The sequence below is a fragment of the Ceratina calcarata genome, unplaced genomic scaffold, assembly GCF_001652005.2.
Source record: "Ceratina calcarata isolate Rehan_Ccalc_2016 unplaced genomic scaffold, ASM165200v1 scaffold371.2, whole genome shotgun sequence".
In the NCBI taxonomy this organism is placed as follows: domain Eukaryota; kingdom Metazoa; phylum Arthropoda; class Insecta; order Hymenoptera; family Apidae; genus Ceratina; species Ceratina calcarata.
In genome coordinates, this window is record NW_017160229.1 from 527,102 (window position 1) to 549,503 (window position 22,402).

Sequence of the window (22,402 nt, forward strand, 5' to 3'; positions counted from 1 at the left end):
TAATTGGATATTCCCTTCTATATATACTTTTTGGCACGTAGCTATTTATTATTAGCATTGTTCTTCTGACGTCTGATTTCTTTTTAATTATAGAAAATGCGTTTTTCTAAGGTATATAAACTTTTGGGATTGACTGTATAGCCAATACATCCTTAATTTATCAAATAAACTATGCTGGTTTATGAAAGTGTCATTTCACAGAAGAATTCTTTCTTTTATATTGACCTATGTACTTCGGGCACTTTATACATTAATTTTTCGATTCTTTCCGTTTTAACATTATTCTATGCTTCTTGTAAACAATTTCCGAGGTCAACTTTAAATGTTTGGCACGTTTCCTTAATTGCATGTACAACGTGACTTCTAACAATAAATTCAACACTAAACGCGTTAATGGAGTGTAGTTATTAGTACGTAAGTGCAATATTTTCGAGAAAAAAAACATTTGCATACGTGTGAGGACATTTTTTTTGTTTAAAAAATAAAGGATGCATATAGTAAAAGATATAAATATACATATATGTATATAATATGCAAAATTTTGAGGGAGAGTATACGTTCTGAAGAGTGTAAGGAAGTGAAAATGAATTATATTCTGTGCGTTTTATCATTAGTCTTTCGCTAGAGATTTTTGGTGGAAACGATGCACTTAATTGCCGACGAAATTGTAGAAATCGGATCACCTTCTGGATAGTGAAGCTGCTGTTGGCTAAGCCGCGTGAGCATTTTGTTTGTCGTGATTAACCGAACCAAGAGCGGAAAGTAGTACGGAAGCTTTCGAGTTTTCTGCTGGGATGAACCTCTCGGCTGGGGCTATCAAATAAGAAAGCTGTTGCTCTTTTTCTCTCTCCTCTTCCTTCACATCTTCTTCTCCTTCTGGTTGCGGATTCTTCTCTACCGCCACTTTAATTTCTACTAATTAAAGCGGCCTGCGTTTTCTAAAGTGCACAGCCGCGAGTAAACTCATAAATACTTAGAAGGATGATAAAAAAATAGATGGTTGCCGTAGGAAAAAAGAAACAACAGCAAGCACGATGGAAGAAAAACTTAAAATCGTCGACGGCGCGGCGGTGTTCGCTTTTTCAGTTTCGAGTATCAAAGGTCGGTTGAAGAAGCATATAATGATGAATGAAAACGACTCGCTCTATCCGTCGAGACATAACTGCATATGTACCCTCATCATCTAAAGAACGTTATTTCGCAAGTCTGGCTTTTGCTAACGAATCTCCTGCTCAGTACTGTCAACTTTACCACAAACCAATTCCGACGCTTATCTTTTAGGACTCGTGAAGAGCAGTACCGCATGAAATGCGGCAAAGCGTGCACAGTTTTTTCGTAATAACTTTGTTTTATTACCCAATTGAGAAGAGGCTAATTACGAGTGCCTTCAACTAAAAACGTATTACCGACACGGGATTGGAACTGTGGAACCAGGCGAGACTTAAAAATGTTTACTACTTACCTAGGCGCTTCTATCAATTTTGAAATAGCTTCTTTCTAAGAAAAAAATGATCCATTCTTTTCTTTGAAGAGGAATGGAATTGTTGTTTTAAACTAAGTATATCAATTCAAATCGAAGAGTTTAACAATTCACTTGAGAACGTACCACGGAAGATGAGAGAGACGTTTCGGCCTTTACCGTAACTTTGACAAGACCAATTAGAAGTGGTCGCGGCAGCAGAAACTTCAAGTTCTCGACGAAGTGGTCACCGTGTAACGCTATCCACGACTGTCGCTTTGATGTCAACTTGATTGTGGGGAATTCTGGCTAATATAAATAGTATGTACAACGTACAACTATCGAACAACGGTCCATATCTAACATCCCTTCGAACAAGACCGAAAGGAAGGAAATTTGGCGCTTGTACAAACGTCGTTGAATCGTTAAAAGTTAGCAAGCAGCAACGCGATGCATCGAATAGCAAGGATTGTTAAAACCAGTGAATTATGCGAAATTCTAAAGTTTGATAAATCTATTATGCGATTAATGACTCTATAAAAATTCACCAACTACTAACTCTGTTCGATATATAAATATGCCTGGATTTATCTCATAGTTGCGTATACATTCGAAGTGCGCGAATACGAGGTTGATCATAACCATTTATAAATGAGTCCATTCCGTATTAGGAGGGTCTTCTGGCTATCTGAATATGGCCGATTGTTGCAACAGCAATAGCCAGTGTGCGAAGGAACCTGAAAGCATGGACCGTGTGAGTAATTGCTCAGCTAAGTTATCTAACATCTGTGCTTTCCCATTCACGAAACACGCGGCCGTCAGTAAATTAAGGGAACGCATCATCTTTCGTTTTCTCTCTATTCGCTTAATGGAAGTGGCCTCGGAGCGGTGGAAAGAGGGTAAACGACTCGTTATCTCATCGAAAATTCCCGGGAAAAATGAAGGTATCCATAGCATAAAATGAAATCAGACAATCCGTAAATCCTAACAGGGCGGAGAGAGTACCGTTTTCCAACGTTTAACCATGTTATCGTAAGTGCACGTTATTTATTTTGCGATGTACGTAATTGCATTGGCGAACGTATTAGGGAGAGTAGATTGAAATAGGAAAGTTATACAAACACCGGTTTTGAGAGAGAATGAAAAAGACAATGGGTTTGCCTCCATTTTTCAGATTCCATCTAGCTTGAATGTTGATCAAACGTCGATTCACGTGACAACACGATCTATTTTAAAAACGAAGAGTTACAACAGCCGGCACGGCGCGGCGGTACAGGAGTTCCTGCTCTCTCGTGTAAATACAAACGAGTTTCGTCTGCGCGCGCGGATTAACAGGCGCTCACGCAATATTTATACTTCATTCTATTTATTGCGCTTCGCGAGTATTTACACATAAATACCGATGTTTCGGTGTATCGCAATCGTGTCAATATTGTACCGATAGCGTGGCGAGCATCGCGACGCGACGCGACGCGCGGCACGAGTCGCAATATCGCTCAGACCCGACATCCATCCGGCGTAATTAAATGTCGAGTAATGATTGACGAGCCCCGTTGCTCTCGCCGTTTGCTGTTTCAACGTAGCCAAACGCCACGACTGCAACCGCCATACGGACCATGCTCCAGTTGAAAGCTGCATTTCCCTGCCCCTCCGGAAAAACCGACCGGGCAGAGAGGATAGGCGAAATCGGACCGAAATCGTCTTTCATCGAACGTCCCCACGAATTAAGCGGTGCGACCCGAAAGGAAGCTAATTTGTTTACGTCGCAGACAGTTTCACGTCCAATTAGCTTCGGCCAGTCACTTACTGAGTCGGAAAGCGTCGCGACGCGTCCTGTCTGGTTCCGTTTTGTCCTGTCCCGTCTCGTATCGGATGACTCAACGTGTCTCGGACGCTGACCGAAATATTAATCGCAGACCACGGATAGATTTGCAAAACGTCAAACCGAAAAAAATTAAAAATATCTGTCTGTGCGTCGTGGATGTAACGTAGCGGTTAATGTAGTCCCTCGACCCAGTCTGCGTTTGGTTCACGTGGTCACCAGTGTCAGAGGAATTCGAATTGTTATCGTTTGCCTGAACGTTAACAGGCAGAATAATCAATATTTGCCGATATAACCGAAATTCACCGGCCGGCTTCCGCTAGATGGTTATGATGTTGATTTAGTATGTACGATATTGCCAAGCAAATAAGCTACGTGGATATTCCATTGCTCTTTCGCTTCCTATTTATGCGATTGTCGTTGGGTTATAATTTCACGTTTGTCTCTTGTTGCTTATTACAACCGCGTAGCTTTGAAGATAAAAGCAGAAATTTTCTTTGAAGGAATGGCTAAAGAATAAAGTATAGTGCGAAAAGCTGTCCTCTTCTTGTTTTACTCCACAGAGGCGAGGAATGACATTAAAAAAGCAAAATATCTCAAAGGCGTGCGATCAAACTTGGGAATCGATTACTACATAGTGTAAATATGTCCAAACGCTTTGACACTTTGCAAACAAAATGGAAACAGCGAAGTAAGATCGTGAAGGGATATCCTGTAACTTCAAAAAATAGCATACTTTGAAAACAGCAAGAAATGCAAGCACGTCAATCTTTTATATTAATAATTATCGTTCGGGTCATAACCGGTATAGTGTTAGTATAGGGGATTGGGAAATTACATTACTTTATAAAAACGACGTTAAAACGAGGTTTGAAACAAGTTTCAATGATAGTATTTCGCACGACACGGCAGGCAGCCACCGATAATGAAGTTTCAGCCTGTCGCCGGCCGTTGCGCAGCATGAAAATTTCAATGAAACTCTTTCTTCGAAATGGCTATTAGCAACGGCTCAGCGCGATGTATCCGTGTAATGTATCGATTAGCATCTCTCTTTGTACTTTTCTTCTTAGCTTTGAGCCGCCCGTTTTACCTTAAACGTTCCACCACTACAATAGCCGAGTACATTAATAGAAGCGATTAATAGAAGCGACACTGAAATAAAGTCGTATCAGGGTCGATATTGATTTTCCTGATTGAAACGTATTTCTGCTCTGATATTGATAAACGTGCTTCGAGCAACGTTTCGGAAAACTTCAGTAGCTATAATAAACTTTCATTAATACCTTCGTTAAGGTCATCGCCTTTTGCACTCTACTCTTGCAAGCGAGTGAATTGTTCAAAGAAATTTATCGAACAGAAAGAATTGTAGAATATTATTTTATCAAACCGCTCGATGTAACGTGGAGTGAGTTATCTCACGGAACGGAAGTAGAAACATTCCGAGTGCCTTTTGAATAATTGGAAAGGCTCGATCGGCTGCTGCATAGAGATCGGTTGACGGATACCGTTCTCCGGAGTGATGGTAGGTACGTAGGTAGGTAGCTAGGTTACAAGCAGAAAGGCAATTTGGCAGGGCAGCGCAGACCAGAGCGGGACATGCATACGTCTCGTGAAAGAAACATCGTCGACGCCGACGCTCTAATGGCCGGCAGAGGTAAATTGCAACTACATAGGAGGCAAGTAAAGCCGGAATAAACCGCGTAAAGATTTATGAGTGAGCCGTGAAAAGAGGAGATTGCTGATCCGTCGTCATCGCGAGGTCGGCACGGCGCGGCACCGCGATTTCATTTATCCGCTCACGAGTTCAAGTGATTGTTTTCCAAATGTCCGTTTCGAGCCACGACACGCCTGGTTGGAATTTGATAATTGACTTTCGGTTCTAGCTCTTCCTTCTCGAAAGTATTAATTAGTGATTTCCGTATAAATTCTAATAGTCGGGAATAGGTCGGGATGAAGATTTATGATCGTTAACAAGTCTTATTGTCGGAGGAAGATCGGGAATAGGATATCGCTTGAGCGTCGTAGAGGAAAGTCCCTCTTCCTTCTTAATTTATCGACTTTCGTCGACGCTCTCATTAATTATTTTCTCGGATAAATGTCAAAGGATGTCGAAGTTGTTCCCGACCCGGGAAGGCCGGTAATCCCTGTGGAAATATTTTTTCGACCGTTTTCCCATCGGGACGTGAACGGGGAAACGGAAGAACGTGTTTTAATAATATTTGATGTTTGAACACGGAAAAGTACAATCTTTTTACCTCTGTGACTCGAGAGAAATTTGAACGAAGTGAAACCAACCCCGCCTATGGTGAAACAAACGTTCGCGACGATAGCGAAACAAATGGAAATTATTTATATGTTATTACCAATTTAGGAATCATATAAATTTAAAATAATCAATTATAAAGTATATGTGTAGATGAAAGCCAGTTTGAAAAAGGAAAAATTTTCCCCTTAATGAATTTAGTTTTGAGTAAAATATTCGTCAATTAGAGATACTTCTCAATCGATAATATACATACGTACACTACATGTGTAGAAGGATATTTCCATTGTTCGAACGTAATTTAATTTCATCGTCCCTATCACAATTTTCGGTGAGATAACGCAACGATACTTGCGAACGTGCTGTCAGGCTAATGAACGAGAAATGTGAAAAGGGAACAAAAAGGCAAAGAAAAAGGACTAACCGTTTTCTTGTAGCAGTAATGATAATGATGATGATAATGATAACATGATAATNTTATTACCAATTTAGGAATCATATAAATTTAAAATAATCAATTATAAAGTATATGTGTAGATGAAAGCCAGTTTGAAAAAGGAAAAATTTTCCCCTTAATGAATTTAGTTTTGAGTAAAATATTCGTCAATTAGAGATACTTCTCAATCGATAATATACATACGTACACTACATGTGTAGAAGGATATTTCCATTGTTCGAACGTAATTTAATTTCATCGTCCCTATCACAATTTTCGGTGAGATAACGCAACGATACTTGCGAACGTGCTGTCAGGCTAATGAACGAGAAATGTGAAAAGGGAACAAAAAGGCAAAGAAAAAGGACTAACCGTTTTCTTGTAGCAGTAATGATAATGATGATGATAATGATAACATGATAATAATAATAATTATGACTCCTCGGTATCATTTGTATCATTAGTGTCATTTATTCGTTTCCTTTTTTTTATTTCTTGCTTCTCTTATCTTTCCTTTCTTTTTTCATCTTTTTACTCCTTTGGCTAACCACAGTTATTTATCGAAACGTAAGGAGTCACCGGAAATTTGATCGTAAATCTAGGCGTCGATAAAACGGTATTTCAACCGATTCCTTTGAAATCAAAATCGCAAACATTTCGTTTAGCGAACCAGTACGGTTCGGTTTCGCACACATTTCCTTCGCCTTTTTTCTCTTTGCGCTCTTTTTTCCTCGACTCTTTTCGTGCAATGATTTCGAGGATTGAAAGACGGCCTAACGACTAGAAGGCAGGCGACAGTTTTTGATATTCGTTCCGTAAAGAGCACCCAACCTATCGACCTGTGTCTTGTTTTTTCGTTTCACGACCTTTTGCTGCCAAAGTTCTGGGCCAACTTCTATGTCAGTTGTTAACTTTTTACATCAAACGACGAGACGTTGTCCTAAAAATTATTCTATCTCTCTGTTTTATAAATTATTCTTATGTTTGTCAAAGTAAGATTGAAGATCGAAAGATTACAGTTCTCCACTTCACTTATAGTTTCTATAGTATACGATTTCACGTCCAACGATCAGTTACAAAATGAAAAAGATCTCAGGATCGCAGGAAATAATACTTGTAAAAAACGGTTCGTGGAATCGATAGGTAAATGGTAACGCTAGGAATAATAAAATTGGACTAGAGAGAACTTTGTCAATAGATGCGCGTTCCAGTAGAAATCCGCTTTTTACTATCCCTGCACTTTTTTTTTGTTTACCCTCTTCTCCCTCTCTCTCTCCCTCTCTCTCCCGCTTTTTTTACAGCTTGTCCCTGGTATAAAGGTTTCATTTAACCGAGAAAGTTTCACCGATAAAACCGACGCTCGGGATGAGAATCCTCTTCGGAGGATTCTGTTTATACGTTTATGTCGAACGTGACTGTTTGTTCCGATGGGAGTGATGTAGGGTGGCTAGGGGAGGTACAACACTATATTTGCACGAGCGACCGGGCTGAATCAATTTCTGCTTTTGGTTTCAGTGCCCCTGTACGATGGCGAGCAATTAAACTTGACGAGGATCACGCGCAATGAAATGGGCGCGTATCTCTGCATCGCGACCAATGGCGTGCCGCCAACAGTCAGCAAGAGAATCACCGTCGACGTCGAATGTGAGTGGATTTCAAGATATACCGATCTACCTACGTACCTTCCGACCTACCTATTTCTGTACCTCTGCCTGATGTATGTATTATCATTTCGCGAGCGTTCATTGCCTGAGCCGTATCCGAGCCTTCTATCCTTTATCTCTATATGCATATCTGCGTCAGCCACGCTAGACATTTCTACGTATTTTCAGAAAAATTAATGCGTCTGCTTATCTCTGTGTCTATATACAGAGCAGTACGAGAAATATGAAAATAACCGGTAATCGTCACTGAAACTAACAAATGAATTGTCTACCTTTGTGGTTTATCTAGTAGAGAAAGGTTGATCTACTTTGAATCCCAAAAATATACATGTATATATGTATACATATGTCCGAAAAATTATTCAAGAGCATTTTTTCACACGCAAAAAGAAGTAGGTAATTGAATAGAGTAAGTTGGTTGTCAGGCAATAGTTTAACCTCATCTAGTTCTCCTAAGGAAATTTCGACACGAAACTGCCAAAGAGGAAAGTTGCAAAGGAGGAAAAATGGCGATGTCTGGAGGTGGTATAGTTTAAATTTCATTTTAGGAATTGCGCCGGTCGGCGTCAGTGTCGGTGTCGGGTACCTGACGAGGCAGAAGGAAAGCAAAGGAAAGGAAAGGGTAGATGCGCTCGGTGCCGTTTGGAAAGCCCGAGGGAAATACCGGGCAGGTCGACAGGAGCGTCCCGTCGCTCCTGGTCATTTTTCCCTTTTATACGTTCCATTCGTTTGTGTCACTTGGTGCCGGGTTGATTCTGGTTGGTGTGCGTGTACGCGGCGAAACAGAAAGAATGAGTGAGAGAGAGAGAGAGACGGAAGGGAGACATAGAGGGATGGAGAAGGGGAGGGGAGAGAGGACCAGAACGAGAGAGACCAGACCGACGCTGTCCTTTGAATATTTAGAAGGGCGCGGAGATATTTTATTTAGAACGCGACGCGGCGCGGCCCAGCGCGAAAATACCAGGATTCCACTCTCCGCTCACGAATACTACCTGCTTCTGCCTGACGCCGCGCTACGCGTTTCAATCATTTTTACTTCCGTTTTCCCCATGCGCTCCGTCCCGACCTCTATCTATTTTTTTATGCCGCAATTAGAGGTAGATAGATCTGCGTTTCCACGATTTTTGTAAATAGATGTGAGCGTGCACTGTATTTAGAATCGCTCTCGGAAAAACTTTTCCTTTTTATCTTAGCCATATCGATGAGATGTAGGTTCCGTTTACGCACGTACACTAGTTGCAACGCTACTTGTGTGTAGTTATTTGACCGCATGTCGCGATAAGGGAAGGAAAGTAGCTGGCTCTTCGTTTGACCGCTTACGACTTACGCCAAGGAGACGTATTATATTCAAACGTACGGGATAATCTCAGTTTCTACTACGACCTTTCTGCTTCTCTTGGATATTCATCGACAAAAATGTCAACTTTGATTCTTCATCCTCTTTGAATGGATTCGTTGATTGCCGTTCGATTCAACTCGCCGCCGTTGTTCCTATTTCGTTATGTAAATCGTTTTCTTTGAAACGATGGCGAACGCGAAAATCGAAATTATTCCTCGCGAGTCGAACGAGCTTCCGCGGTTGAAAATAATCATTTCGATAGGGGAACGATAGAAGGCCAGCGGTTCCGCAAAGAATAGGCTTTTTTGCGACGAGTGAAAAATGAGGGGTGAAACGGTTATCTGGGATTACCGGGGAGGAACCGCGAAAAAAGATATTCGATCAACGCGCGGGATCCAAGGCTGTCCTTGCTGGATTACATGAGTCCCGCGATCCGATCGGTTCGCTTAATGCTCTTGGAAGCCTCCTGGGAAGCATTATACAAATTCTAACCAGCCTCATGGACAGACTCGAGTGACAGAATGAACGATTCGCGTCTCCTCCCTTTCGCCATTTTCCTTCCCTGCGACTGGCGTTTTCCTAGATATTATTAAACAGAGAAGTAATACAGTTGAAAGGAATTCTAATAATTAGAGGATAACATTTATGTAGAAAACAGCAGAAGATTGAATTAAAAAATTCCAGTGATTCATCATTAGAGCGCATTCTTTAAGTTCATTTCTGTGAGAGTGCTAAAAAAGGAGAGACCGTAAGATCGCCGCACTCCGTCACGGTATAGAGGATAGAAGCAGATAGAGTCGATTCGTCGGTAGATCGAGAGAAGTATGCGTTAATTAGGGTCAGCGCTGGCAATTTGTGGATTTGTGGCGAGCTTGATGCATACCGGCGATGCTCCGACCTCGAGAGAGATCGTTCCCGTGCTCGCGATGCTCATTGTCAGTGTTATTCGTCTACGGTTAACCGCGCTCGCACTTATTCACCACAGTTTTGTTCTTGCTCTTCGGTCCTATGCACGAATCCGTACCCGTGGACTCGCCCACGTTTCGTGCGATAAATTGCGAACGACCTCTGACATACTCGTTAAATCATTCGATTAACCGTAACGTCTGTCTCTGGTGAACGAGAATATCGAATTTTCTCAGAGACCCGACGCGGTACGGCGCGTGGCGCACGCCGATGACGTGAAAGTCCGAGATTAGTCTCTAAACTAGCTTGCCGTCGGTTCTAATCGAGTTCCCAGCCAGGTTCGACCAAATAATTTGTGCAAACGTACTGAATTCGGCTGCGTCAAGTACCCCCGGCAAAAGTCGTTCCTTCAGTTATCTTTAGCTCTTTCCGATTTTATCAAAAAGATCACTCGTTTCGACGTTTCGAAGGCACGCTTCCTAATCTTGGGTAGCCGCTCGTGAAAACTTTCTCTCCGGGTTCCTCGTTTATTCCGGTCGAACTAAATTGGTCAAGACGCGGTTATTTTCCAAGCAACGCTATCTGTGCCTGATGGTATTTATACATTTGATCAATTTCAAGAAAACAAAGAAAAACGGGAGACAGCGATAGCGGAATAGGAATACGTCGTCCTTTCGCGATGGTTAAAAAGAAAACTAGATTTTAGCGAGGATGAAGGAAAGTTTTTCATCTGGCTCTGTTTGTACTCCACGAGACGGACGCGGACAGGCGAAAACTGGCGGGTCTTACGAGTCGGGAAATTGTTCCGAAGCAACTCTATTTCCCAGCACGGGAACACGAGAAAAGAGAAACGAAAAGATGCTACGATTATGTTAAACAACGCGTCTCATCTCTGTTCTCGTGTTTTCATTTATTCAATCGGGATGTGGATAGAATCGAGTTTCTTGCTCTCTTCGTTTGTCATTAAAATCGATTGATGTACAGGGTATCCATATTAATTCCAATTGATATTACTATTACTATTGCAACAAATTTTTTAAAATGATGGTCGTGAAATGAGAACTTTGTAAGATTGATATCTATATTTTTGGCAACGGCTCCTGAAATTAATTCATTAATGACATTTATAATAGACAACATATACATACATACATGAATACATAATTATCTTCATTAACTTCATAAATAATCATCGTCCTATTCAATGCATGTCAAATTGCAACTGATCGTTGCAAAACTTAATTCAACACTGTCAACCACCTATTCTTCCAAGTGATTAGCATAATTCGTAGTCAGCGATTCAGTTGCTGATAAATTATAGAATGCCTGGGGCAAATGCATACATACATGTACAATAGTCCCTCTAAATATCCGCGATGCGACGTTCTAACTTCTAACGTCACCGTGAACGATCATTCATTCCAAAGTTTCGGCTCGTATAACCGATATCCCTTCCCCGTTTAATGTTAAAGTCTCGCCGTTGATCATGGTGCCGAATCAGCTAGTTGGTGCACCAGCTGGTACCAACGCAACGATCGACTGCCACACCGAGGCACATCCACGGGCGATGAGCTACTGGTTTCTCAAGGACGAGATGATACTGTCCAACGAGAAGTACACCACGAGCATCATGGAAAACAGCTATAGAACACACATGAGACTCACTATAAAGAATCTACAAGCCGACGACTTTGGAAATTATCGTTGCATCAGCAAGAACTCTTTAGGCGAAACCGAGGGTTCCATCAGATTGTATGGTAAGACGGCCAATCACTCCAGTACTTAAGGTAGTTGTTGTCTTATTATTATACTAGTCAAGATAAAGCTTAAAGATAAACAGCTACAAATACAAGACTTCTCCTGTAGTAAAATCTGTATATTAAAAAGATGAACTTCAATTTTTATATTATGCCATGAAATGAAAACGTCAGCAGTTTAAAAACAAATTATACACTCGTAAGGTTTAGTTAGTTGGAGTTGAACGTTGCCGAACCTATCAAGTTTCTCATAATTGGCATGAAAAATGAGAGAACGATGAGAAAGGCGCTTATTGTTACAGCTAAAAATAAAAAGGATGGTAATGGTATTCTTTTCCAACGAGCGATATCGTTATTCAGTCAATTGTTTTATAGTTGACGCTTTCTCGAGTCTCCAGAATAGACTGTTTATTAATATTTATAGATAAGCAATTGGCTGGGAATAATAAATGTAAGGATTCCAGTCGGCACATTAAATCTTAGCGGGCTACAGATTAATTGTGGCTGGTCTAAATTAAGCTGAGCGTTTTGAAGTTTAGGATATAATTTAGATCCTGTCGAATGTATAATTCGGTAGCAGATCAATATTACAAATAAAATACACTTTTATCGGGTTATTAATGATAGCCAATTTTAATTTCAGAAATTCCAAAACCGTCCGCGGCGCCAAAGGCCACGGAGATTAAAAGCAGCGCCAATAAAGAAGGTGAGAGAGCTTATTTTATATATCTGTATCGCGTATTGAGTTCAGAAATCGACATCACCTAGTAAATAGGCCCGCTTCGAGTTCCCCTCTTTTGTCAGACTCACACTTACCGAATTCATTATCAATTCGACCCTTCACGGGAATAAACAGTAGGCACTCTTAATTTTGGTTCTCAGTAATATGCTTGTTAATTAAATTACGGAATCGATATATTGATTGGTTTCGTAACATAAACGTTAAAAAATGCAGTGGCTAGTTGAGAAATAAAAAGGAGGAAGGAAGGAAAACAAGTGAGATAAATAAGGAAGTAAAAGACCGGTGTGGCAATCACGTACGTTGAAAACGCGATCTTGGAGAAGGTAACGGGTCGAGCTCTCGAATGTAATCTTTGCATTAGCTGGGCCAGCGTTGTGTGCACATTGGCGGATGTATTATTAAAGCGGGCGCGAATAACTTGGGCGGATGCCTAGGTCAGGTCCCTATGGCTCTGGCCCGTTCCCGTGTTCTCGCAACGAAACCAATCTCAATATGCTGCATTATTAACGCCATACAAGCCTCGGCCACGACGGTATTACCGCCATTAAGCTTCGCGATTTTACCTACTGGCCTTACCTGCTCGAGAATCCGTGGATTATTGTTAGATTGCTGACGTTCACCCCCATTCCACGTTATACGAATTTTCACTTGAGACACGATCTTTTCTCTCCCATTTTCGAAGTTACCCCCCTACATTCCCAGAGCTAATCTGAACTCAGCCTATAGAAAGAGCTTGTATAACGAGTGTATGTAAGACGAGTAACATATAATTAAAAGAAAGAAGGGAAGTTTGATTAAACAGAAATGAACGGCATTGCTCTCAAAAGTTGAGTCCCGCGCGTTTTGAATCACTGGGGGCAAGCGAAGCACGACTGTCGCAGGATTTTATCGTAATATACGAGGCGGATGATTGACTGCGATGCAGAAGAGGAAAGTTTCCACGGAAATCAGGCGATGGTACCTGTTCGTCGCCTTCCGTAGCTCGAAATCAATCTTAATGTGTATTAGCGAATTATTAATGACCCGGCCGCGGTGCACGGTGCCACGCCGCAAGGGGCAATAATTCACGGACGGGACGGAATGGGATGGGATGTTAAGCGGCACCGAATAGTTTCCAATGGGACCGCTTTCAATCCTTATCTGGCCAGATAAGACTCGGACCGGAAGCGGAGTCCTTCGAGTGGGACGTATCGATCGACGCCCTCACCCTCGTCACGTTTAGTTTCCTTTCGTTCGCCAGCAAACTCACGATCCACTTTCCGAATTCGAATTAATATAACGAATCGCCAATAGCTTGTACGATAAGAATATAAACTTCGATATACCGAGAACTTCCGTTTCTGATTGACTAATTGAATAATCTAAAATTGCAAGACTGGCGCAAACGGTCTTACACGTATAAATATGTAATGTTATTTATTCTGGAAGCCAATGACATGACAGTCCTGTTTGGAGAATGTGACGCAATCGTGACTGTCCGCGAATATACCAGCGGAAGGTTTTAATTTTATATCGAAACGTTACATTGGCGAGGTTCAGCCTGTGACCTAATTAAACGCATTTAAAATTCAATTAACGCTGCCCTCGCGAAACCATGCGAGTCCAGATTGTAGAAGATACGGGCAAAGAATCGTGAAATCGGTTTTTCCATGCTACTCGAAAGAAGCATTTGCCTAATTGCGTATACAGTATAGCGATGACAATTATTGTAAATATAAACGAGTCTCGTATATTTTAGCAAGTATTTATAGATTATAGAGTATGCTTAATGTTAGTCTAGTTTAGAACTATTACACAAGTGGGAGTAAATGATGCAATATTTTAGGAGCTATAGAAACTTGAAACGTGTCCCTCCCCGTAGATTGCCTTAAGGTAACTGTAGCTTGTTCTGATCCAATTGTCGTTAAGTTAGTGAGAGTTTAGAAATGCACTGGCTCTAAGGATTTAAACTATAGATACAAGACGACGCAGATATACGACGTGAAATCTTTATTACAAAGTCTACTGTAGTAAAGTTGAACTAAGCAAGGAAACTGCTCTAAGGCTAGTCCATTATTTATAACTCGTTAAACATGTTTCTAGATCTTTCTCTCAAAAAGCGAACTTTAATACAATAGGGGGGTAAAAATAATTTCTCTTCCTCTATCTCTCTCTCTCTCTTTCTTTCCCTTTATACTTCTCCTCCGTTTATCTCGGCAGAAAGGACGATTCTCGACGAAGGACTTGGGATTAGTCCCGCGTGATTACACAATACTTAATAACGACTCGATACAGTACACTAGTCGCCTCCCGGGACACCCATCGATCCTGACGGTCGTAATTAATTATTACCGAGCAGCAAGGAAGCCGGAATTATTCCTGGCATTAGCTTCTGCCTTGTGGAACCGCACCGTTCTATCCCACAGACCACGATCTTTCGCCTTGGAAACATCGTTTATCGGACTATCGATTCTACAATGTCTAAAATGAATGATTGATTATATAATGAATGAATCCATCTTTCGTTCAAAAACGGTATCGCATATTTTCTTCTATGAGACCAACGTACATTGGCTAGAAACTAGAAAATTAGAGTTTGTTCCACTCCAAAAATGGATTCCTAATTTTGTAGATGAATCACTTCATTTCGTCGAATTATTATTAGTCCTCGTTGGCAAATCGCGTTTACATACTCTGGCTAAATACATTATTCGGAACAGAATCTTTCCCCATTTGTAATCAATTTATCTACTTTATACGTGGCCAAGAATTTACCTGCGGTTTGTCTGCTCTCGTGCGTAGCGTGGAACGAGGGAACGAAATTAATCTCGAATTGACGCGGCGGCTGCGCGCTTTAATTCAGCCTTGAGATTGTTTAATAGATGGATGATCGCACGCGAAGAGCCACGGTTCGTACAAGAAACCGAGGAGGAACATTGACTGTTCTATTTCTCGGGCGCGGTCGCGGCCGCGGCGGAACTTTTCCATTTAAGAGGCTGCTCAAAGGCAGGAAACGGATGGGGGGCAGAACCGTGCTCCCTCCGGATAAACCGGAGGAATTCACGATTACCCCGATTGCAGGTACCGAGCTACGAATTCCCGTTTCACGGTGGATGCGTTCGCGGTGGAGGTGCCGCGAAACCCTTAAATTTTCAACAAGTTATTTCAAAAGTTCTCCCCAGAACGTGGCAACACAGATAAAACAAGCGAGCAAGTAGCGGAGAACACAGAAGAGGGATATAAGAAAGAGGAGGAAGCGGTGTAGGCGAGATTAGGGAACCAAGGGTGTGGCGAACGAAAACCGGATGAAATACGGGACTGATCGCGATTGCTTGGCCAGCGGCCTCTCCCGTTGTGGCTCCCGGGTGGTATAGTATGGAAAAGGCAATAGACGCGCTGTGCGTCCTTTGTAGAGAAGCGCGCGAATACACAAAAGCTCTGTGTTCTTAGCTGAGGCAAAGATGGTAGCTCGGCCATATTGTTAGTAAGGAACAGGGACAAAAGGTGGCAAAGGCTAACGAAACAAAGTTCGTCCGAGTACTAGCGAGGGCGCGACCGTATTTAAAGTTTTATTCGAAAACTTTTTAGCGGCATCGCAGCATCCTCCCTGTCGTTGTTCCGGTTCCTCCTGTTCCTGGCCCTACTCCTGGTCCCCGCTCTTGTTTAAAGAGCCGCTTGTTTGCGACCCCAAAAATGAAAGAAAGACCCGAGTTTCGCAAAGTTCCACGTTGGGAACATAACGTGACCCCTGCTTTAACGTTCAAAAATTGTATGGAATACTTCACGAGTTCTCTTCTATCAACAAGGAGGGAGATAGCTAGAATGTACCTGCGCCTGCAAATTAATTGAGCGGATGCCGGTCTCGAAATTTTCATCCCCCTCCATGCTGTTCTGACCTGTTTATTTTTTATCCAGGTTCGCTCGAACGCTCGGTGACGGCGAGGCATCGCCAGGAGCGCAAGTTTCCTCCCTTACGTGGAAATTAATTATTTCTCGCTCCTCTCCTCTCTGTACTATCGTCTTCTGGACTGATATCTAATATCGCATGCTTTTGGAAAATTATTAACGAGTCGCTTCGAAATTTTCACTGAATTCCTGCCGCCCCCTTCCTCTTGCAATCGCGTTCTCTACGACCAACGATTAGTTCTCGTGTAAAATTTAACGCGAGAAATTTTCTTAAGCACGTTGAATCGTCCTATCGAACCATAAATCTTAGCATGTCTGGCGATGCGGAAACACGCCTTGTCTGCTTTAGGAAGTAGAGGGAAACTTGCGACGGTCGTACAATTATACGGTACACGGGAGACAGCTTTGAATATTCCACACGATTATGAGGGGCAGGGGGTTAGAAATAAGTGGCGAGCCGTCTTGTCGACCCTCAACTATCTATAAAGGGTAACGATACGTGTAATGGTATACGAGTCCCGTGTCGGACATGAATCCGTATTGCACCTTCGGTTGATGTGCGCCACGCAAAATTACTATCCAAGCAAAAGTTCCACGACGATCGCCTGCGCTTTAGTCCGCCGCGCCTATTTTCCTTCCACCAGATTAAGTGATAGGTACACTGACCGTAAAACTGCTCGATAAAAGTACGTAAAAAAAAAAAATATACCTTCACATTTTTACTACGCTCTCTTGTCAGACGAAGAGGATAATTCGGTAAACGGAAATACGGCAACAAGAATAACGGACATATTTATGTAATGGTCTCGCTCGAAGTAGCGACGTTCTCATCCCATCGTGGTAATCGAAAAGTTGAGGAAACTGTGGAGACGGAAAAAAGATCGGGAGGTAGTATCGAAACGAGTAAATTCCGGTGAAGTTTCAGGATCAGCGGTAGCGTGCTCGCATCCTTAAAGAAATTCCAGTTTCGAGCGCTTTTCGAGAGGGCGCATTTCGCGTGGACGAACTTTCAAATCCTCGAAGCTCGAGAGGATATCCCTGACCGCGTTCGACCCGTGGAATTTAGAATTCTTTCGTAGACGTACACATGCTGTCTATGTATAACGTAACTAGCGCGAGCAACCGTGATGGTTCTACTTTTCCGACATAATAAGACGCTTTAGATTCCGTGACTCATTTATCCTTTAACTCGTTTGCTATTCCTCCTCTCTGGCCGTGTCGTGAATCAGAAAAATCAGTAAGAAATCCCTTAGAAGAGGGCGTCTCGAAATGATCTCACCGAACAGTTAGAAGGACAAGAAGAGGAACCAGCATCTGGTCTAATATGAATCATCCTCTATTCTTCCTCTCGGTTTGCCGCGATCCGAACGCAACAAGTTGAACTTGGCTGCTTTTCAAAGAAGCCGACCGGAATTTATCAAATCGCCACAATTCCGGCACGCGACTTCCGCTCAGAATTATTCATTACAATAAAAATACTATCGATACGTTGTTTAATCGACTAAGCGAAAGAAAAAATATCGGATGGATTCCTTGGCTACGCATCAAACGGAATGATCACGATACGATCTAGCGCACCAGTGATATTGATTTAAGAGGCAAAGATTGAGATCAGTGGCGACTCGGATATCTCGGCCTCGCGTGATGCGAAATAGTCGCAGAGAAATCGAGTGCATCGAGGCGGAGAATTAGAGGATAGATAAACGAAAAGAAAAAGATACATAATGAGAATAAATAAATAGAAGCGGAAATGTTGTTCGCAAGAATGAACGCGGATAGAGGAAATGAGCGCGCGGAAGAGGGAATTCGGGAACGGAAGGGAAGAAGAGGGAGTTCGCTGGGGTAGATGAGAAAGGTCCTAATCTATTTTCAGGACGACCGAGCACGCCGTCACCAGCAAAAAGGCCGACCACCGTGTGGCCATCCTCGTACAACCCATACTATACGAAAAGGACAGAGAGGCCACCTCCCCCGAACGAGGAGAGGGTCGAGAGGCCAGAGCAGAAGCTACGTGGTGGCCAGAGCACAGGTGAGGCTTGCATTCTCTCATCTGGCCCTCCTCCCTCTCCCCCTTCGTTATTTCTTTCGTACGTTCGTTCGCTCGCTCGTTTATATCGTACACGTCTCTTCTCTCTTTCTATCTATCTCTATCTCTCTCACTCTCCTTCTCACTGTCTATTGTCGCTGTTGTTGTTCCTCGGTTTTGTTCGTCGCGTGCACTACAAACACGATCGCACACGTATCTACTTGTATGTATTTTACTTGCATTCACCCTTCAGTTGTTCCCCTCGAAACGACTAAAATTCTCTGTTATGCGCTACCCTGCACCATGCATCTCGCGTGCACCAGGCCGAATTGATTAAGAGATTAAGAGAGACAGGTTAAACGATGCTTGAGGGAGGCGAGGTTGACACGCAGGAAGAGAGCTTGGCAAGTTTAGAAAGTAGAAAACTTTCGTAGTCGGAAGGCGTGAATCATTTAACTCTGCGCAGCTTCGTTTTAGAAAGTAGATTCGCTTAAGAATGATTAAGTAGCGAACGTCGAGTCAAATCCTCGGTCAACGCTTGAGCGCCGTGCATTCTCTCGTGCGTCTCTCCAAATTGCATCGTTACCCATTTTTTTTTTCCCCCCCCCCGGGATATCTGCTTTCGCGAAACGAGCGTCTTAGGCTAAAGCAGCTCGGCGGCGTCTGAAATTTAAGGGTAACCTCGTTTGCGCTGCATAATGCATCGCGTGTTTACAGGAATCCTTGCGTAGACAAGAATTTAAAGCGTTAAAGGCGTATCGTCGGGTTCGCACGAAAGGAGTGTGGCAAGAAAACAACACCCGCGGCATTCCCGTTCCTCTTTCTCATTTATGCAAATAAGATCATGCCCGGGCTTCTTTATTGTTTTTAAAATAACGCGGCTACGGCGGCAGCGGCAGCAGTGTAATCACGCGCGTGATAATTTGCAGTAAAGTCGACAGAATTTTTGAGGAAATGAAAATTTCACCCTTTCTTTCCATATAGCTGGAAAATTCCACATTGTGAAAGTATCGTCGCTACATCGAGCAATGAAAATTGCGGAGGATCTGACCAATTTTAAATTCAACCACTTATCACTTTTATGAACAATAATATGTTTTAATACTACGATTTATCACGGTGAAGGTAATCATGTTCGCCAGGACATATTCAGAACGCGATATTTCAGACTAGATACACGACAAAATAACCGTTGTTATTACGCGATTGAGCCGTGTTGATGAACAATCCTGGGTCGTTAACGAGATAACGAGCTCCGCTGAAATACTCTGTGAAGTCACTTCATGAATATTTATTTATTAAATTCGAAATAGAACCGTCGACTGACCGAACTTACCCCCCGATAAGACATTTATACATGGTGACCCCGAATTAAACGATCAAACTGCAGTATTATATTTTATGGACATAAGTAAGAACAAAAAATATAGGTCCGCCAATACTATACAAAGAAATTATGATACAAATATGAAACTTAACGTCAATAGGAAATTCGTTGTTGGTACATAGGAATGCAACAATAAGACGACGATATTTATGAAATTTGCTCTTTCCAACAATGCTTACTATAGTATTGTATGCCTTATCTCAACTAATATATCATAAGACAACTACCTTAATATAGAGATATCCTCTGTGTCAATAAATAATGTCAGCCACAGTCCTTAATAACCCGAATAGATCGATTCTGTTGCTCTGCACTCACTGTTCTTCGTTATGCTCTTTGCGATCACGATTCTGTCTTCGTATCGATCGATGCGTTCACCGAAATAGCCTCTGTGCTCAGCTTTGTTAAACCTATGGTCGCTCGAATAATCGTAGCATTCGTAGGAAATGCTAATTTTGTCCGATAAGGCATCCGTTTGATGAGCCGTCGATCGAGTTAAAATATTAAACGTTCCGTAAAAGCTAATCTCTATAGGAACTGTTCTTCCAACGATTCGATCTAATATAACGTGATTTTCCGATTGAATACGCGACGAAGAGAATATCTGTTTGAAGAAAGAGAACAAGTATCGGAAAAGAGTAAAACGGTGCGAGACACCTTTTCGATACAAACGGCTTCGCGCAATTTGTTCACAGAGAGTGATCCGTGAATGCTATTGCACACCATCGATTCGTGTCAATGTAAATGTGAGATGTCTCCTCTTCATTTTTATTCATTAACGAGCCGTTAAGAGGACATGATACGTTTTGGATGAGACTGATAAAAAACAACCGGACGACTTCTCACGGAAATCTGTCAATTAACTAACTTCTTTCACGTGTCAACGACATCGCGTTACGCTGCGCTACTTATGCTTTCGCGCCGCCCCGTTTAGTCGCGATATTTTTGACTACGATCGATAAATGCGCGTGCGCCCCATCACATTCATCGTTTATTGAAACGATATCACCGAGCCGGCCTGCCGCGGTGAAACAATTTGACGCGGAAATGACAAAGATTAATTTTAGAATGCTCCTCATTCTACTGTTCTCCACGTCGGATCGGATATGTCCATTAACTTTTATTACGTTTTGAGATTTTTCATATACTGAAACATTGATCGCTTTAGCCTGATAATAACCAGACCATCCTTTAAAATGAAATCATTGTTCGCAGGATTGTTGAATACGGATTTGCATCATTTTAAAGTAATTGTTGCCTAAATCGGAAGTATTGAAAAACGTTGGAAATTTTATACAAGATTAATGTAATGCAATAAAGTGTATAAAATCCTAATCGATTGACTAGCTTATTTTCAAGATATTTTCAGTCAAATCTCGCAAATTTTACCACAGTTCGTCATTGGAGTAATAGCGTTGGTATATAAATATATATATCTTTTTTCGGCTATTGCAATTGATCAAGTAATGATAAATACTTGAAAAATGTGATGAAACAAATATAGACTATAATAAAGCACGTACATTTTTTTGGAGATTAATGACACCTAGTTACGGAGTAATATTAGTCTGAATGTTATCGTTTTATCATCTTTCACGTTTACTATGAGAAATCCGATAGATGTGGCAACGTTCAGCTTTAACAAATATACACACGAATGTACAATTTTTTTTTTAAAGAGTACTTATTTTTTCATTTTACAAAATAATATAACCAAACTCCATCTTTTTTAATATGTGGATTTTTAACAAACAAGAAGTGTATTTATAGCTCTCTAGCCTTATCTTGACTAATATAGTAGGGCAACAGTTACCTTAAACATTTGTGACTGTCGTCGATTCACTTATACATTTTATTGATAACGTGTCATTCAAATTATACATACGTACGTATGTACATACATACATACGTACATACACATGTACAAACACACATTAATATGTATGTACAGAGAAGTTATGTATAGATAGTATGATCTGACTATGATGATCTGATTCTTCTACAACGGAAACGCCACGAACGAACGTGACCAACTGTACAACGCGGCCAGCGACATTTAGACTACAGTGTTCCCGAAGGAGATTTGAAAATGCATCCGGAATTTTACGCGAAACCGATGACGTCTTGTGGAAAAGCGACGGAAACGTGCGAAAGCTCAGGCGATAGCCGGCAAGCACGTACTCTCGCTTTGGCCAAGTGCGAGCCACGATTGCCGGATGTATAGTATTTTCCAAACTACCATGACTTGTGAAAATCACGAAAAAGTAATGTTCGGTGAACAAGACTGGAAAGATTGTTATCGCATAAAGTATCGACAGATATATAAACTTTGAATATCTCGGTCGTTGGAAGGAATATACGATTCTCGTAAATGAATAATTTATACTTGTTTCTGTCGATTGCACGTACGAAGAAACACAATGTTTAAATGATAAATTAGATGAAATGAAATTGTGAACTCTGACATGTATACAATTCAATAAAATCGATTGTACATGAATAACGGAATTTTTTTAGAGGAGTTATATTTATGTGTCACAATAATTGATAGCGACGCGTTTCGTTCTCAGAGCCGGAGAATCTCTAAATAAATGTCGGGATCAGTAGGCTACTTAGAACGCACTTTGACGTCGATATCACGACTCTATTCGTCAAGCTGAATAATTGCCAGCATTGTAAGTGGTACCGAGTCACACATTTGTCTCGTCTATCAATT

The 22,402-nt window shown here is 41.6% G+C and overlaps 1 protein-coding gene across 20 annotated transcripts in view; it reads left to right on the forward strand.

Annotated features, from left to right (window-relative positions):
* LOC108625808 (lachesin) overlaps positions 1 to 22,402 on the forward strand; it is a 230,065-nt gene that overhangs the window by 144,225 nt on the left and 63,438 nt on the right. For 19 of the 20 annotated variants that reach the window (XR_003389302.1, XR_003389303.1, XR_003389304.1 and 16 more), the window contains 4 exons: positions 7,496 to 7,624; positions 11,362 to 11,646; positions 12,290 to 12,352; positions 18,147 to 18,302. Coding sequence is in view for 16 of the 20 variants with exons in the window: in XM_026814272.1 (XP_026670073.1) it covers positions 7,496 to 7,624; positions 11,362 to 11,646; positions 12,290 to 12,352; positions 18,147 to 18,302 (633 nt within the window). In the remaining 4 variants the exon portion in view is untranslated. The remainder of the gene's footprint in view (positions 1 to 7,495; positions 7,625 to 11,361; positions 11,647 to 12,289; positions 12,353 to 18,146; positions 18,303 to 22,402) is intronic. The other variant, XM_026814273.1, reaches the window with a different exon arrangement.